Below are 19770 nucleotides of genomic sequence, written 5' to 3' on the forward strand. Positions count from 1 at the left end.
ACAGAATCAACTTCATCAACATAGGTATTGACTCTTTCAAGGTTTTGATGGTGGTAGAATGTTAATAGTGGTAGGTGGTTTTGTGGTTTACCATACATTCTTTCTTGGATATGAATGTGGTCCTGAAAAGACCACACACCTACGTGAAATATGTGATATATTTTTGTCTCTGTCCTTTCTCGCCAGGATGGAGGTGGACAAAAAAAAAAAAAAAACCTCACCTGATCTGTATCTTGTCTCAGGCTCATGGTGTTCCCTCCGCCTGCTGCGCGAACTTCTCCGCCCCGCCCCAGAACTTGCACCTTGGTCTGATGGTCCACCTGAGGTGCACACAAAGAAAAATGGACGATAAAAACTTAGAATTAGAAATTGAGATGAATTGATCTGTTCAAAGTGATCACTGAGGAAGCATCATCATCATCATCATCATCATCAGTATCTTTGTACCCTCTATTGCCAGGATTGATGCCATCCTGACAATTTCTTTTTCTTTTTTTAACTATGCATTCCTATCAGTATCATCACAATAATGATTCATAATGATCATCATGCATTGTTGATCAAGATTTCTATCTTTATTTTATAATCATCATTATCATCATCATCAATTATTGTCATGACAACAAGAGCATCAATCAGGACTGTCATGACAACTTTGCATTCCTATCAGTACCATCACAGCACATTCACCATAATCATCATCATCCATTTTCGAAAAATTCATCAGGATCTTCATCTTCTTCACTGTCTTCCTCCTCCTCCTCCTCCTCCTCCTCCTCATCATCATCATCACCATCACCATCATCATCACCACCATCACCACCATCACTACCATCATCACCATCATCATCATCATCCTAATCCTCGCTACCATCATACCTACATAAGTGATCATTACTGTCACCACTACTACAACATACATCACTGTCATCATGTAATCATCACCGAAACAGCATCACTCCTTTCCATCATCAACAGTATTATTGGCTCTAGATACACCATCATCATTCTATCATCAAAAAACATAACTGGCTTGCGATCAGTTTCACTATAAGAACATCTTTACCAAGAGAGGAGCATGGTATCTATAGAAAATTTAAACTGCGAAGCAGTGCATGGACAAGGAAGTCCTTTGGGTATGACTACACGCCATGCTCTGGTTCGCTCTCCCTTCATGTTCCAGCTACCTGCATATCTTAACCTTTGCTGTGTTCCAGTAAAAGACTGGTATTACATTACAGACTTGAAATCCTCTTTTTCTTTTTTCCTTTTTTTTTAAAGGGGCACATTGTGGTAAGATGTATCCAGATGATTCCAATACCGTGTTAGAATGCAGTGAAAACTATTGGGTCAGATTAGTGAAGTAAATAGAGTGTTCTACATGATCATACCAGCAAATCACTACAAGACTGTCTGTTAAAAGGTGTCACAGATTTTTTTTTTCATCTATTTATTTTCTAGATCTTTTCCAGAACACGGCATACCCATTTCCAATTCAAAGTGCTCCATAAAACAACACAATTACACAATATCAGAGAATCTGGCAGCATGTTTAAGACCATGCAGAGCACTCAAAAGTTTTCAGAACTCAGATGCGCTGCTTGTTATGCAGTCCCTTTAATAATTGATATCGCTGGCATGCTGTCACTCGTAAAAACATTACGAGGTCCATGTAATACATTGACGTGCACTTCGTCATTACATTTGTGCGGCTGGGGAGCGCTCTCTCCACACCACACAGAGCGTGCCTGCATCTCGGAAGCGAAAGTGGGAAAATATTTGTCGACTTAATGATGATGAATGCACGCATCTGAACCATGGCACTTGCAAACATTCAGTGTCTCATACATGCTACAAATAGTCTCCATTTCCAGTCTCTTCTCTTTATTTTCTTTAGCAGAGACTCTGACAGCAAATAAAACCCTCTGCCTAGACTTCATGGGGTTCAAGACTAGCAAATACGACAAGACATTTTCTGATCATGATAAATGAGCCAGACATGTGCAGTTATGAATCTAGAATATCTGAGGGGGCATAGTGTTAGGGGGGGGGGGGGGGTGTGAAATTATCACAGAGTGTGAGTTGTTTTGATTGACAATCATATCAGTTGTGACTAAAGCAGCAGGTAAATGAAATTGTGAGCTATTAAAATCAGATATTACATGTATGATCAACATGTCTTCACTTCCGTATATCAGAAATTGCTAATCATCATAATTATATTGCATTCCACTGGGTACCTTCAACAAGCCGTCTCGGTCATGTGACTACGACAGCTGATATCTTGTGCCAATCATTTGCTTTGCCAGTTCATGATCACAAAATTGAACTTTTTTGTTTGTTAAGTGTAAAGTTTGCACAAAAGGCTGATGTTCGAGAACCTTTTGCCCTGGACACATCTCGAGCAAATTAATGAAAGAAAAGTTGGAAAATCATTCATACTAGGTGATATTTAAGTACTGTATAAAACACACAGAGAGCTTTATTTAAGTTACAAGATCAAAGTCACATGACAATGTAAGTCATGTATAGTGTCAGAAGGATGGAATGTACATGTTCAAGTACATTGTACTCTACAAAAAATGTTTGTGTTTTGAATATGAACCCACAACATTTGATAACACATCACCACAGCTGTTTTTGATAACTGTCCCCTTTTCCTGCTCAGCTTTGCTTTCTGGTCTGGGGCTTGACTTGATCCAGTATTGTTTTCTTTTTGTTTTTTTCACAGCCAATTATGTTCACATACCTTTCCAATACCTGAATACACTGTAGGTCTCCTTCCCGCATCAACATTGCAACTCTCCTTCAATGCTAGATACACATACATTCACAGGAACTATCACAGTGCTTGAAAGCTACTACACAATTTATCCAAATGTTACAAGCTGTCACACATTTATATCTATTGCATCTAAGAGGATTTCATGATGGCACAGGTCACCAGAAACCTTTATTTACTGTAATGATATCAGATTCTCAGAAACATATAGCAGCAGTTACATTGTAGTTGTGGTACACATATAATTTTTAGAGACTGTGCAATATTGGATTGTGACCTCCATAACAGTACTATGACCTCCGTCAACATCAGCGCAGTGAGTGTACATTGTACCTATACATACCATTAAAATTGTACTGTGCGTACACTTGGATGTACGGGTAGGTTGGGTTTGATATTGAACATAGCAGCAAGACACATGCAATACAATTCATTTGGGGTTATTTGCCTTACTAATACTCTCACAATTGACACAAAAAAAGTAAATAAAAAGAAAGAAAAGAAAAAGGTGTCAAGCATGGAGAAAGGCAGAACAAAGAAATGGAGACAAACAGAGCTGTTTACTTCATTTACGGCCGGTGGTCACCGGTGTTTGGCTTCTCGGTCACAGTGGCGAAAAAAACAAGGACAAGAACAGCAAACTAACAAGCATAATATAATGTAGGGCCTACGTAATGCAGTCGGAGAATTGGCGATTCGTGTCCTACAGATATGAACAGGGAAGTCTGCCATCATGCCGAGTTTTCGAAGTAGATATATCATCGTTGACTTTTTCTTTTACTGATGAGGATGACTACCACATCTGTATATCAAAAGTACTAACATCATTATAAATACAGTTTTTATTTATTTTGAACTCGTAAAGCCTTTTCAGTATTGACATTGCTATAAATGTATCATCCATCTTGTGACTACATATCATGTAACGATGACTTCCAACTTGGATTTGAACTTCCATGCACAGCCCAAACTTTGTGGGCGAAACCACAGACTGTCCTTCTAGGATTGTGTTTGACTGCGGGGTAAAGACAGAGCACGCCTTTCTGAGAAAAAAGTGAGTAACGCCAAGCAAGCAGTGTTGACAACTGCCTGGGCGTGTTGCTGTCTGGTGTAACCGCCCTCTCAGGCCAACAGGATGTATCTTTAACAAGTATTACGACGACGAGATGTGGGGCAGTTAAAACTGGTTACGAGCGACAGGATAGAACTCTGCGATGCGGTGGTGAAAAATGATTTATAGTTTGGTGATACTACTGCACAAATGTGCAGGAGGGGCCGTTAACACGGCCCAATGAAAGATTTGCAATGTCAGATGAATGCCCAACATTGCGCTGAATGTTGTAAAGGTAGCCAGGCCAGGGGCTGTCCGAAACATTGCACATCTCTAGGGCGATTGCTCTTGCTTGCATGAAGTTTGCCATCACGATTTAACATGACAAGGCTCATGTGAACGCGACACCCTGAGATGACATGCCAAATACCAGCTCACTAGCAAGGGCATTGTTTACATCATCTGCATACTGTAAAAGCAGAAACTGTCGCATAAATAATTTTTTTTGCACTTGGCCTTACGAGATGAAAAATCACATGTTTTTGATCCAATGGCATCAAAATACAGAATAGTGTGATATAACGAGCAAAAATATCGACATGGTTTTATTTTTGCACTACACTGTAGTATGTTGTGTGTAAAATGCGTGAAAAACATCTACTTTGACAGTACTTGCATGCAACTCTGTGAAAACCAACAGTGAATGCGCTTATTTGTGGCAAAATCTTGTGACATCTCTCAAGAGCCTCAGCACTGCGATTTTTTGTTGCAGTGTGAACGGGGAAAGGTCCAACATTACCTTTGTATATATCGCATTATTTTTCCCCAATGAAAACATGCCTAATCATCATAACCTAAACTTCACGTACAACAACACCGTGTGACGTTAACGAGACGAGAGATCATGTATCGGACTCCAGAAGATATTGGATGACATTTCCTTGAAAGCCATAAAACATCAAATAAAGCAAGCACTGTCCTATGTCATGGATCTCGTACACAGTTCAGACCCCAGGGGACAAAGTGATCTGATCCTTAACTTGAAAAAAAAAAAGAAAAGGAAAGAAAGAAAAGAGGGGCTTTCTTGTTCCTTTTTTTCTTTTGGGAGACAGAAAGCATGTCAGGATGATTACTCATCCCCCCCCCCCCCCCCCCACAAAAAAAAAAAAAATACAATCCAGGTAGTGATAGGGATCGAGTAAAGATTAAGATAAGGGTTAGGGTTTGGGTCAGGATTAAATTCAGGATAAGGTTCAGGATTAGGACTAGGGTTAGGGTCGGGGGAAGTGTCTGGGGTGATTGTCCTAGAACCGGAAGAAATGTGCTACCATTTTCCACTATAATGACTAGGTCTTATATTGACTATACAAGTACATAATATTGAATGGGTCCCATTTATAGTCTTGGTCCCATAACGAACACATCAACTTCATCCCATATTCATTATACTGAGTTGTCAAATATTTAATTGACTATGTTGAATAAGTCCCAGTTTTTATTATACTGACTAGTTCCCATATTGACTAGTCTTGATAAGATATTGACTGGGTCCCATAACTTAGTCTCACATTGACTTTAAAAGTGTGTATTGATTACATTTTGATTGACAATTTTGACTGATGTACAAGTACACAGTGTCGATTACATTACATTTAATCTGTTTTTTGCTTGCTTTGACCACAAAACAATCAAACTGACACGCGATACATAAATCAGTAGACAAGTATTGTGTAGCAAGTAGGACGTATATCTTTTCACTGCGATGGCAGACTACTTTAGCATATCAGATGAGCGTGCATACATGAATGTGGGTATACATTGTACAAGTACACATATATCATGTGTAACTTTGCATGTTTGTTCCCATAGAATTATTACAAAAGGCACCGGGGTTTCGGTTTCATAGAGGTATAAATATTCCTTGTTTCAGATGGACAAAGAGCAGTGAACTTTTGAATCTATCAACCTTGATGCATAAAAGTTTAAACCCTACTAAGTTCAAATGAGGGTTGATAATTATCACCATCGTTTTATAAACTGTATTTAGGGTCAACATAATACAATGTTATATACTGTCTAAAACTGGTATTTTTGCGAGGGTGTAATTTCTAAAAATTTCAACAATTTTGATAACAGTTGGATCACAAATTTAACAACACATGAAAATGTCACAATAAGCTAGGAAAATAGTGCATTTACGAAAGCATCAGTGTCAACTTGCAAAAACAACATCTTGCGAAAATGTCTCTGACGGTTTAGGTATTTGACTACCCAGAGGGTGGTAAAGCATATAGATGCATGCACATTATTTATGATGTCATGGAAGTTGGCCCATCGACATGGCAACGCATATCTCGTACCTGGAGGTGGCGGTGGCGGCGGCTGGTAGACGTAGTCATCGTTGTACTCGAGGAGGAAGTGCGAGAGTCTGGACCGGGCGCTGTTATAATCCATTATCGTTCCAGAGAGCGGGGCAACAAACTGACGAGGAGGCTTTTATAAGAAAGCTTGTCAAGAATTACAGTGTATCAATCCTCCAAGAAATCATCACATCTCCCTCTCTGGGACGGGACTCAGATTTTTAATTCAACTCCCCGGCAGACCACGATGTGGATATAAAGTATGTATGCAGCACGACTTCTTACGAGACGAGACGTTGCTTCACACAGGACGGGTGACTGACAGAGAAGTGGTTATCCGAAATCCAGCTGCACTGTTAATTCCTTTCTTCAACAATGTCTGTACTCTCCCCCCTCTCTTCTCTCTCTAAACAGGAGAAATAAACAGGTCCCGGTCGGTCCAGTCAGGGGCTGGCTTTTATTTTATGATAGCAGCGAGGAATTCCTTTACCCAGACTCCTACGAGGCAGAGTGCGCGAAGGGTGAGAGAGAGAGAGTGAGAATGGGGACCCGAGTGTGTCTACTGACTCCACCCGACTCTGAGCTCTGCCGACGGACGACGACGCCCGCCGAGGAAGAGCTCAAAACCAGAGGGCATAAAATCGGTACTGGAAGTAGAAGCTCTCCACTTTTTTTTATGATCGCTGACACCCTAAGCAATGAGTCAGACGGCAAAGAAGGAGCTCCGTCCTCTTTTTTTCTTCTCCTTTTCATTCACTCTCTCCCCCTTTCCTCTCTCTTCCTCTCTCTATCTACACAATGTTCCACCACTACTAACACACACATATACACACATGCACACACACACACACACACACACACACGGACGGACAGACTACAAAAGAGTGGATTGCCCTCCTCTGTTTCTCTGTACCACAAACCACTGCGGTATAACTATAAACAGTTCAATGTCACAGCTTCACACAAAGACGGAGCAAGAGAGAGAGAACAACAGTTCCTGAGCACTGTGTGTACTCAGTTCACTAGACCCAGACAGGTCTTTGAAACAGGGAGGTGAGGCACACCGCCCTGCCCCTCCCCCAGTTTGAAAAGGACTTGACACTAGCCTCTTCGACAAGGGCAACCAACTCTGCTGCAAGACTACTGGACATTATACGCAGAAATAGCTATCTGCTCCCCAGCAGCGAAACACGGCAAATGAATGTACAATGTAAGCTTGGAGGTGAGGGCAGTGCGTCTGATTCTGGAAAAGTGTATGCCTGTGAGGAACATGCAAAGCCACTTAATCATTATTAAAAGAGTAGGTGTTTTCTAAACTAGAAAACTTTCATAACATACCGACATCTTGCATGCTGGGCCAAACATTTCTTATGATCATCCTCAAGTGTACTGATACATAGTATAGTACAGTATAGTATAGTATAGTATAGTATAGTATAGTATAGTATAGTATAGTATAGTATAGTATACTGTATACGCCGAATATTTCGTGAGGTTTTTATTTTCGCGAATTTTGTGAATCGGGTGCTATTCGTGAAATTAAAGGACAAGTTCACCTTCATAAACATAAGGATTGAGAGAATGTAGCAATATTAGTAGAACACATCATTGAAAGTTTGAGGAAAATCGGACAATCCATTCAAAAGTTATGAATTTTTGAAGTTTTTGTGCAGTAACTGCTGGATGCAAAGACTACTGCAGTGTGTGAATAACTTAGATGTCACATGCGTACAACAATATAAGGAAAATATAAAGAGAATTTCACAAAATTTCATCTTATGAAAAAAGTTCACATTCCCCCGACTCGTTACCGACAAATGTTATGGGTAATATTATTCCCCCTGCTTTTAGAAAGAGTCAAGTCAAGTGCTCTTTTATTATGTGAAAAAAGTGAAAATATGTTGAATTTTCTTTATATTTTCTTTATACTGTTGTACGCATATGACTCACAAGTTGTAGTAGTCTCCTCATCCAGCGGTTCCAACACAAAAATTTAAAAAATTCATAACTTTTGCATCGATTGTCCAATTTTCCTCAAACTTTCACTGATGTGTTCTACTAACATTGTTGCATTCTCTCAATCCTTATGTTTATGAAGGTGAACTTGTCCTTTAAAGACACACGAAAATATTGACTCTGATCCCGATGTGAATGTGACGTACGCATGTAGGCCTACATTTCTCCGTTCAGTACAGGACTCCACGATCGCGAATTTAACCACTCGCGAAATTGTCGTGAAGTCCCGATTTGCGAAAATTTAGACTCGCGAAATATATGGCGTATACAGTATACTGTAGTATAGTAACTTTAAAGGAGGAAGTAGAAAGTAGTTATGCTGGAAAAAAAAAATCATCTTGTTCTTACTGTTATGTGTGTCCATAGTTTAAATAGGCCTATATATAAACATACATAGGGTATAGGCCTATAGGCCTACATTATGTATATTACACATGTAAAATGTACATACACACATACACTTTGTATATCATCAACATAGATTGACTAATCTCTAGACAGAATAGAAAGTGACACTGATGCTATTGAGAGCAATTATTGGTGTGAAAGCCAATCAGCTTAAAGGGATTTCTGCTTGTTGCTAGGTAGCTGTAATCAAAAGTAAGTTCGGCCTCATCCAAAAGTCCTCACAACAACTGGGCACTATGATACCGCCAGAGGGCGCTATTGATTCCTTTGGTGACACGAAAAATATGATTGTTATCCTATTGGGCTAATGGTGTTGGCTTTCTGCATAATCTGGAGAAACATTTTCAGTACTTATTACTTGCTCTAAAAGACAAAAATGAAATAAAAAAGACTTCAGATGCACGCTTTTGATCAATATAAGGCATTTCAGCAAGTCTTGGAATTCACGTTGATGAACTGTGGTACTAAGATTTGTTATGAACTCTGTGTGTCCCAAGTTCACAAAGCACTTGTCTCCCACCCCCCCCCCCCCATAAAATGGTTCCACTGACTTTACAGAGAAAGCAAGACCCCCGCCCCCAACTTACAATTAGCTAATGGTAAGTCATTATTTGCAGGAACCATGAACTTTAGGTGCCCTGTAAACTTGAAAAGAAATCAAAACCGATAAGTGACAATGACTCACACCGTCAATGAGCAGAGAGGTGCAATTGCACAATGAGCTCCTTGCTATGCCTTATTCATTTTAATAGCACAATTAACACACACAGATTTGAAAAAAAAAGAAGATCATCACAAATTGATTGATCACTGAGGTGATTCATGCATTTCTTTACAAGTACATTTGTACATTATGCCATGATATTCTCTTGCTGAATGCACAGAAGACCAGAAACCACACTCGTCCTCTTCCAACCCCTCCCTTTAGGGGAAAGGGATGCTCAGAAAGGGTTAAGGGAGTGGTTTAACCTCATTAATTAGAAGCCCTCGTTTTCCAATAAAACTGATCTCTCCACAACAATGGTACAGGCCCCGGATTTCACTAATCTTGCTGCCGCTCTTAAAGGGGCATCCCCTTGGATGGATGCCTTTCTACAATGCACTGAAAGCAAATTGACACTAACTTTCAATTCTTGCGTACAAATCCTTGGAAACTCCAGCTCCAGAGTATTAAAGCAGGGAATGGTACAACATCACTGCTCTATATATCTCTGAAGAATGCGCGATAGATTTCACGACATGGATGAACAAAATTGAAAGGCAGCAATCCACTTTATGGTGACGACGAACTCTGTTCTATTGTGAAGATCGGACAATGATACAAACAAACAAACAAATGAAAAGATCTATACAAATGTACATATTTTGACAAGCAGGATGCCAGGGAGTCTTTCCCCTGAACTGTAGGACGATGCAATTACGGGCGAGAGATGTGGTCTTCCGCTTTTCCCCAAAGAACGAAAAGTTCGCTCGGCACGTTAATCTTCATCTCTCTCTTTCTCTCTATTTTTCTTGTTTTTGTTTTTGTAATGATGTCTCTTGTCTGGCAGGAGGGGAAGTGCAAGATCGCCGGCTTGACAGCTGTTGATTTCATTCTTCCCCAACATTATCCCCCATCTGCTCCCCTCCCCCCCCCCCCCTGCTCCATCGTACCCCACTCCATCACAAAGCTGGTCCACGCGGCAAAAATTCCTGAATCAACATTACCCTCAATGTACCTCACAATATTGGGTGGATTTATATCATGGCTCCTAATAAGAAGATTACTCTATTCTTAACTGCAACCCCCCCCCCCTCCTTCTTATTCCCTCCCATATGATTCCAGTAAAGCAAATTCTAGTTTGGGGAAACGAGAGCTGACTGTTTTTTCCTGATGATTTCTACATGAATATTTACTAGATTGTTTGTTATCCACTTGGGCAATCTCAACTGCATGGGCCTAAGCAACACTCACACAGCCTTAAAGGAATTGCACAGTTTTGGTTGTGATGGGGCTTCAGGTTGTGACAAAATGAGAAACCTCATGAAAAATGAGAAAGCATACAATTCTATGAGAAATTCAAAGTTTATCTCATAAAAATTGTTACTGAAATGGCTGAGATATCCCCCCCTCCCCCCCAAAAAAAAAACAAACAAAGAGGTCCAAATAAAAGGTGGGACCAACCTTTCATTAGGACCACTTTGTTTTACTTTGTTTTCACGATATTTTGGCAATTTCAAATTCGATGATCATCATTCATCAAATAAACTTTGACTGAATTCTTAAGAAAATTTGCTCTTTAATATTTTGTATGCGGATTCTAATTGTCTCGCCAAAAAGTTAAAATCTGAATCCTCACCCCCAACCAAAAGTATTCCATCCCTTTAAAGGGGATTTATCTCAAATAGGCATGTGGATTTGGTGGGGTAAAGATATACCTATGTGACTTACACACATTTCTGGAGTTTGAGGAAATTAGCATTATCATTTTCTTCCTCCATTCTCCCTCCCCTGCAGGGAAATAGCTGCTTGAATTCGTTAAAGCTAAACAACGGACCCGCTGTATCAAAAGAGCAAAAAGTTCACTGTAGGGTCATGGTCATATTTAGTCTCTGTGGGTATTCTCCTCTGTAAATTCTTTGGGAGTATTATTAGGTATCCACAACGGAATACTACCTCACTATAGCATGTAACCATATACTCAAATTATTTATTCAAGCTGTTTGATGAGACATTACTATATGAGATTGCTAAACCAGCAATTGTGAGAAAGCAACCTTGTACTAATGAACAACATCAACAGCACAAACATAATAATAACAGATACAAAATTTAGAGAATTCATACACGGCTGAAACTTCTTGAAAAAAAAAAAATGCTATCACACACTGTCCCAGGATTTCAATATACCTGAGATAAAAATGAAAGAGAAAAATCACATGATGATTGTGCTCGTGACATTTAAAGGGGTAATCCAGATGATTTACATAATTCATTGTGGTCCCGAGAAGACAAACCACCTCTTCAAAACCCATAACATATTACACTGAACAAAGATGATGACATAGGAGGCTCATATACTCCACTATGAAATGTAGCAATGTAATTCATTACCATACCCCATGATTATTCACCTATATGTGGTGTAGAATGAATGCATACTTTCCTCTTTTGTTCTGCTTCCATAAGAACCCAATCATGCATTTTTCTGTGAAGCTGCTATGTCATCATCCTTGTTCACTGTGATTTGTTATCAATTTTGAAAGCATTCCTATCCCTTATCCAAATCCCTATAAATTCTGTAACTCTGTACCCAGTATAACCAGTTTATAGATGTTCAAATGCAAAAGTCTGAAAATCATCCGGAGGTCTCCTTTGAAACACAATGAAAACAACGCTTCCTTTATGGCACAGCTCACCTATCAAACAGTAACACCAAACCTTCTGAGCGATTGGCTTACAGCGTAATACTTGACAATGTGGATTAGATTTCACACCAAAGACTCGTTTAAGTTGAGAGAGAACTTTAAAGGGAACATTATCATCACAGAAGAAGCCTAATTAAATTCTTTGATTCTCGTAATAAATGACAGAAACAGACCAGTACAAATCTGAATAAAAACTGAAAAAAAAAACCCCAGAGGTGTTGATGTTTGAATGTGAGTACATATCATTGAAAATGCCTTCTAAAAGTTTGTTTAGAAATAACCTTTTCAAAGACTCCGCTACAACCATTGTACACAATGGCATCTCTTGTATATAATTCATGATTTGCTACACAAGATCATGGTAAAAATCTATTTGCTCTTTGCAGAGCTACCAAGTCTCACGCATTCTGCGTGAGACTCAAGCATTTAGGGTCTGTCTCATGATCTCACGCATGGCACCCATTTTTCTCACGCATCGGGTGAAGTCTGCAATTGGGCCTAAAATAAGTAGCATAGCTCAAAGGATTAAAGTGATAGTTGCAATTGAAGGTATATGTCCATTTTGTCTTTCAAAATTAGTAAAAAATAGTCACTTAAGTATGCACCAGATCGCATCATTAAGAGCTAATAATTTAAAAAAGCTCCCTACCATGGGAGGGAGGATAGCCCCCTCGTTCGCAGCGCGCATGCGTGTGAGCGCCGAGACGCCGAGTCATAAGAATCTCACTCATAAAAGTTTTTTGAACTTGGCATCTCTGTCTTTGCTGTATTTGTATTAGAAGCTCTTGGCTTTCTCTGTCCAGTGCCAAAAACATCATGCCTTAGAAATATTGAAATCGGAGCGGAGGCAGGGATATTATTTTTTTCTAGCAAGACAAAAAGTTTGATTCAGAAATGACAACTCTCATTCAAAACAATGGGGAACATTACTACATGTACTTTACACCAAAAGTCATATAACAAAACAGGCGTTTCCTGACAAGCTAATCTTCTGAAAGTCATAAAATCATCCTTAATTGTCTGTTGTACCAGAAGCAGCCCAACTCCATGAGCTGTTGTTACTGTTTTGAGCACACTCATTAAAGGCATAAATTTACCATTTGCAGATGAAACAAAAACCCAGCATTAGCACTTTAAAATAGTTCTTAAACGTGAGTGAGGGATAGAAACAGCCACTGTAAAAATCTGAATTTGTATAATCGATGTTAAGTATTGTAAAATACACAAAATGTAAACAATAGTTATAATAAAAATGTTTCCAGACTAAACCGTCTACAGTTATGGTTTATTGAGAAAAATACTGATATCTCCTCATATTTTTAGGCTTTATTGCAAAAATTTTATATGGTAGGATGTTTTGTGACACAACAGACCTAAAATGTGCATCAAATGTGATATTTTAAACATCTTTTAAATCATTACTCCCAAAGGTAAATAGGATCTTTAAGATAAAGAGAAAAAAAAAATCTATTTTTCCCTTTAAATACAGAGGGGGCGGGGCTTTTTTTTATGAGTGGCACTTGAATCCTGACAGGCACTGTATCAAATTCCACGGTGTATTGATGTAGCTGCTTGCACGCTATTTAACTATCTATTGGTCCTGCATTCAATGCTGGAATGCACATTGAAATCTGCATGACCACAAGAACACAGAGGCTACATTGTATTCATTCTCTCCGCATGAATGTCATCGCACATATCTCTCCCCCCCCCCCCCCCCTCCAACCACATTGGTCGCTGATTCAGAATTAGGCACTGCATTCATGCATGTGGTGGTGAGCTTCCGTAGCAGAATATAGAAGTGTTATACCATCTAAAACCTAAGGGTAAGATTGTGATAGTAAAATTGCATTTTGAGAAAAACAAAATCATATATTTGTTCAGATTGATAACTTTGAGGTAAACGTAACCCCAGCCCAGTCGAGTTGATAGATTTTGAAGAAACAAAACTATCTGATATTCTATTACAATGAAATAGCATTATTATCACAACTATCATAATTCTGATCCTCATTATCATTATATTTCACTAAAATTCATACAATTACTATTATCATTATTGTGACTGGTATAAATACTATAAGCATTCTCTAAATCATTGCAGCTACCTTCATTCATATCAATATAACACTTTAATCATTATCATCATCATAATCAACAATATCAATCTTGTTTCATATTCCAGTAATATTATTTTCATAGATATCACTTGCAATAAAGATTATGAAAACAGTAAAAAGTAACTTTCCAAAGATATATTAAACATCACTGACATTTCACACCTCAAGTTTTTAGAACTCAATGAACCTATGTGTACGCCAAGAGCATCACTAGTGTCCCTACATTTGATGTTATCATGCATTTCCTACCGGTATCCACCCCCCTCCCCCTTCCCCTCCTCCCCCACTGATCAGCAACATGATACTGTGATTAGCCTAAGAGCTTCTCTTTTACTTAGCTGGGTGGGATTAGTACCAGGAAAGAACGCCTGTCCCGGGCGACCGAACAAACGCGTGACAAGGCATGTCTCAGAACGTACCACTGTGTGCTCGCATGGAAAAGCACAAGTTACCCCAACATCTTGTCTTGCTGGCAGACAAAAATACCATCGTAAAATCTACTGGGTGCAAAAAAGGAATCCCCCCCCCCCCTCAAAAAAAAAAAAAATTCTGCTGACAGAATCTCATATATGACAGCACTGGGAATATGATATAATTATGATATATGATAATAACATAATATAATTATATTGATATAATATATATAGGCCTATCATATACTTATGATAAAAATAACTTGAGGATATAATTTTGGTAAACTGCCTTGTTTTGGTTATCATTTGGCCTTGTTATTGTTTAAATATGGATGTTCCTTGACCCTCACAGCAATGAAAAAGGAAAAAAAAAAACCCTATCATTATTATTGTATCACTTTATGACTATTGCTACTGAAATAGCCATAGGGGGGGGGGGGGGGGAATGCAGACCAGGTCACATGGTTTGAAGTTGTCACAGAATTTATTTTGGGAAGTTATATCATCAACGGACTTTGAAGGAAAAGGTCCATAAAAACTCTTTAAAGACCACAATTGCTTGGGGATTCATGGAGGGGTAAGGTAGGCCAAGTTCGGATATATTCAAAAATCCCCGTAACAAATTGTGTAGAGCTTTATCACTGATCATGATGTATTGAGGTACACACACAACCAAAGGAATCTCATTTGAACTCTATCGCTACCAATGAGCGTATGCTTTGAGATGCACAGATTCGCCGATGGGCGCTAATCGTGGTTTCTGAATGTAGCCCTCTAGGCAGCAAATGAAGACCAATTATGTATGCCCATGATTTTTTTAATTTTTTCATCAAGGCTACTAGTAAAACCTGAAAACTGTATACGCCGAATATTTCGTGAGGTTTTTATTCTCGCGAATTTCGCGAGTCAGCTGCTGTTCGCGAAATTTAAAACACGCGAAAATATAGACTGTGATCCTCATATGAATGTGATGTACGCATACGCATTTCTCCGTTCAGTACAGGACTCCACGATCGCGAATTTAACCACTCACGAAATCATCGAGAAGTCTCAATTCGCGAAAATTTAGACTCGCGAAATATATGGCGTATACAGTAACTGGTGATAATTTACATTGATAGAGGGCCATGTTGTCACTTGGTTATAGTGAAAACAACTTGTCGCAAGAATTCTTCCATTTGAAAACGATTCAGTCACGCCACCCATATTTACCTACCCATGCTACCAGGTTCCTTTTTCAATAACTCAAGTCATTTGATATGAAACGTCTGTCATGATTTGCACTTTCAACATCCCTCCAATGATCTGGCTGTGAACATGGGCACGAGACAATGGGATAATCTGTCTCAGCCTCGCAGGTGAGGCTGCGAATGCACTTTTGGCGATCTGGGGTAATTCAATATTGGGCATGTGTCTGTGCAAATACATCCATGTCTCAGGCTCAGCTCACTTTCTTTTGCTTCCTTTCACCAGGATCTAGATTGAAAAAAATCTTCCATAAAGTAGGTGTGTTTTTCATTTCTTGTCTCTTTTTTTTTTAACCCCCGAAACATAGCCATGTAGTGATGAAAAGATTTAGATCATGATCTATTTCATTTGAGAAAGAAGGAGCAAACGCAAATAAGGCAGCTACTCCAAAAATCATGAACTACAGTGTACCCCCAAATGCAGTCGCACTTGAATGAAATCTCAATGGAAAGACAAAAAGATTTGAACAAATTGTGAGAGAAAAATGTTCAGCAGTATTAGCTAGATGTCATCAGGGCCCTATTTCATAAAAGATGATAGGATAGCAACTCTTGCTGGAATGTCAACTTCCCATAGCAACAGCCAATCAGGAAGCTGGATTCTTGTCGTTACCATGGCAATTGCCATCAACTTTTTATGAAACGGGGTCCAGATCTACAACCACCATCCAAGAATTTTATATTGATATTTCATTTCGCATACAGCATATTGCACATAGCAGTAGAACAGTTAAAAACACAACACATACTGGGGAGTATTGTAGCAATCAAATCCAGAACATTTACTGTAAATACAATGCTCTCCTCTCTTCCCTCAACCTCACCCCGCCCCCCTTTTCTCTACTCTCAAACACACACAGACACAAACGTTTTACACAAACTGCTCTTGAAAGTTCCTCTAAAGAAGCCATCATACAATATAAGTCTCTCAGCAACAACAACACAGAATTATTGCAAATTGCTACAATGTACAATTAGCTCTGCTATCATAATTGATAGCGGCAGTTGAACGCAAGAAGAGTGCAAGTATCACAGGTTATATCATGTTGCTCTGCTAGAACCAAGGTTCTTCGAATACTCATGTGACAGCAATCTGTTCATCAGAGGCAAGATAATTCCACGTCTGCGTTACGACTTGCCAGCTGCTATCACATTCTCACACAACGAACTTTCTGGAGGCTCTTCAGTGCCTGCATACTTTCACAACTTCCATAAACGGCTACATGTACAGCGCGGCATTGGGTAGCTTGGTACCCAATAAACATCGTGACCCAATAAACATCATGACCTAATAAACCTCATGACCTAGTAAACCTCACGACCCGACTCAATGTGGTCATACATTGTACCTCCACATTTGCGATTTTGTGGGTTTGAATGATACAGGTTCCACATTTGGACTCAAGAGGACAACAAATTGATCATATAAGACGTCTCCTGAAATCACACACTCCTTTCTCAGACAGCACGAGAAACAACGGGTACAAATTCGATCAATTTCAAGTAAAAAACCTGCAACTATTTCCCACGGAGTCCAACATCAGTAAACTGCAGTAAGAATCCCCTCGCCTTTTTTAGCGCAAACAGTAATTTTGCACATTCATAGACACAGCAATTGCATCCTCAATATTGTGCTCTTCCTGTGCATGCGATGTAAGACTTTTTTCCGCAAAAAAAACAACAGCACAATCCCACTACATCACACGATCCACTGTCCACACTATTTCCCTAGGTACCCATGGTGTCATCCATTTGAACTGCTTTCATATGTAGGCCTTGTTGTGGTTCACAAGAAAGCAAATTACACAGTTGTGTATAGAGATCCCCCCAGAGCAGGGCAACATCCACAAATATTGAAGCAGCGCTACGCTACACACTGCTGTCCCTGCTGGGGGAAGACAAACTTAGCATAGAATCTGCTATGAAGACCTCAGCTTGTTATGAAGTATGCCACATCCTGACAGTATTAGCGAGTACACTCGCTCGAAGCTTGATCGAGGAAAAAGAAAAAAAAAATGATTAAAGGATGAAACACTTTGAAAAAAACCATCATCGGGCAAGAGCAGTTTTGATCCTCTCTGCTGATCTCACCATCCTGGAGGCTCAGCTCGAGGGACGACCTGAAAATCTTTACCTCGGAAGGCAAGAGGATTTGAGACGGCTGATACAAGACGTTTAGGAGGGGATCCCTCGCTTGAGAAGCGATAGTCTTGAACACATGGCCATGCAGACCTTTTCCTTTCTCAAAAACACTACTGAGGAAAATTATTGGTTGTCTGCTCTTCCTTGCTTGTCACCATGCATAACCTGCAAGTGCAGTTCACAGCATCGATGACATTGCGATTCTTATACGGGTGAATGTCTGATGCAGTAAAGATCAAATGCTCTCTTTTGTGAGGCTTCAAAAGTTTCACTCAACTCACATACAAAGTATATCAGCACGAGACCATGTGTGTTTACAGACTTGTCATCAGCTTACACTGTGCACAAAATCTTCCTTATTTGCTCCGGGAATGTATGGAAGACTGGGATATCTGTTTGTTTGTATATTTTCCTTGAATTGGTACAAAGGTATAGAATTGATTTCATCTGTTTCGGCAGATGTATATGAGATCTCTCTTTATTCAGGATATGCAATATGAGGAGCTATGGAAGAACATGTTTGTTTGATCTTGCTTAAATTCCTGTCAAATTATTGCTATGGTTATATTGTGTGGATTTCAACAAACTTTCTCTTGAACTCTGCCGTAATACACACGGAAAAGGGAAAACAAATAAAAACATGCAAAGATTCAGGAGAAATTGAAGAGAGAAAACAACAAATATCCACCTTCACAAGACAATATCAAGGCATTCATGAAGGCCCACACATTGTAATATTTGTTTGCTGTCAGGGCATTATCACTCTCATTTCTTTGACTGACAGAATTCGCCACAGTTTGTGATTACCAGCAAAACATGTTTACATCCCTCCTGCCACAGCCAGTGCTCTACTGACATAACCATACAGCTTCCTGCCTGAGTGTACAAGGTGAAGCATCCCTTCCACATCATATATGAGCATGGAAATGGAGTTTCAGACTCACAAAAAAACTTGTTTCTAATCCCATTTCTAAAATAATAATAATGATAATGATATTGATAATTACAATAATAATGATGATGATAATAATAATGATAAAGATAATAATAATAATAATAACAATAACAACAATAAAAATAAAATAATAATAATAATAATAATAATAATAATAATAATAATAATAATAATAATAATAATAATAATAATAATAATGATAATAATAATAATAATGATAATAGTTTCTGGAATTGTTAATCTGTTGTAGACTAGTCCTAAATTATACCTCAGACAGGGTCTCTGGGAAACGTAGTTATCGCACAATCAGCTCATCCTCAATGGTTTAAATGTTGGGGAGTGTCCACACTTTCAGTGGCCAATCCATCAAACACTCAACAACTCTGGATACACTTTATATGTGACAGCACACATTAATCATATCATGGAAGAAATTGTATACAATGTATGGTCACTGTAAGTTCCATCTATTCAATGATATTTTAGAGTATAGTAACTTAGACATTGAATTATCAATACTGCAAATATGCAATACCCATGCAGAGTTGACCAAAATATACTGGAAACCCCTCCAGGCCCATTCACGTCACAAGTGACTTCATTAACATGTTTTGGTATAGAAACATGATTATGCTACAACTTTATAATCAACAGCTTGGATTAGCATGAAACATTCTTTACATCCATTTACAAACAAGTTGTCTTTCTCCAAGTCTGAAACCCTTCAAAAGTTGAATAAACTTCTCTGGAAACTGCCAGTTTCATGGACTGTTGAATTACGATCTGTGGCCAGATGTGATTTGGGTGTAAATTGTGGGAGAAAGAGTATGGTATGATGGCGACTTTAAAGTCAAATATAGAGGTCTAC

At 38.9% G+C, this 19770-nt stretch overlaps 1 protein-coding gene across 1 annotated transcript in view; it reads right to left on the reverse strand.

Annotated features, from left to right (window-relative positions):
- LOC139735942 (disco-interacting protein 2 homolog C-like) overlaps positions 1–19770 on the reverse strand; it is a 166561-nt gene that overhangs the window by 42325 nt on the left and 104466 nt on the right. Inside the window, exon 3 of the mRNA XM_071646695.1 lies at positions 222–320. Coding sequence (XP_071502796.1) covers positions 222–320 — 99 coding nt within the window. The remainder of the gene's footprint in view (positions 1–221; positions 321–19770) is intronic.

This window comes from Diadema antillarum, unplaced genomic scaffold, assembly GCF_040938485.1.
Source record: "Diadema antillarum isolate AM-2024a unplaced genomic scaffold, OU_Dant_1.0 seq00000611_RagTag, whole genome shotgun sequence".
NCBI lineage: Eukaryota > Metazoa > Echinodermata > Echinoidea > Diadematoida > Diadematidae > Diadema > Diadema antillarum.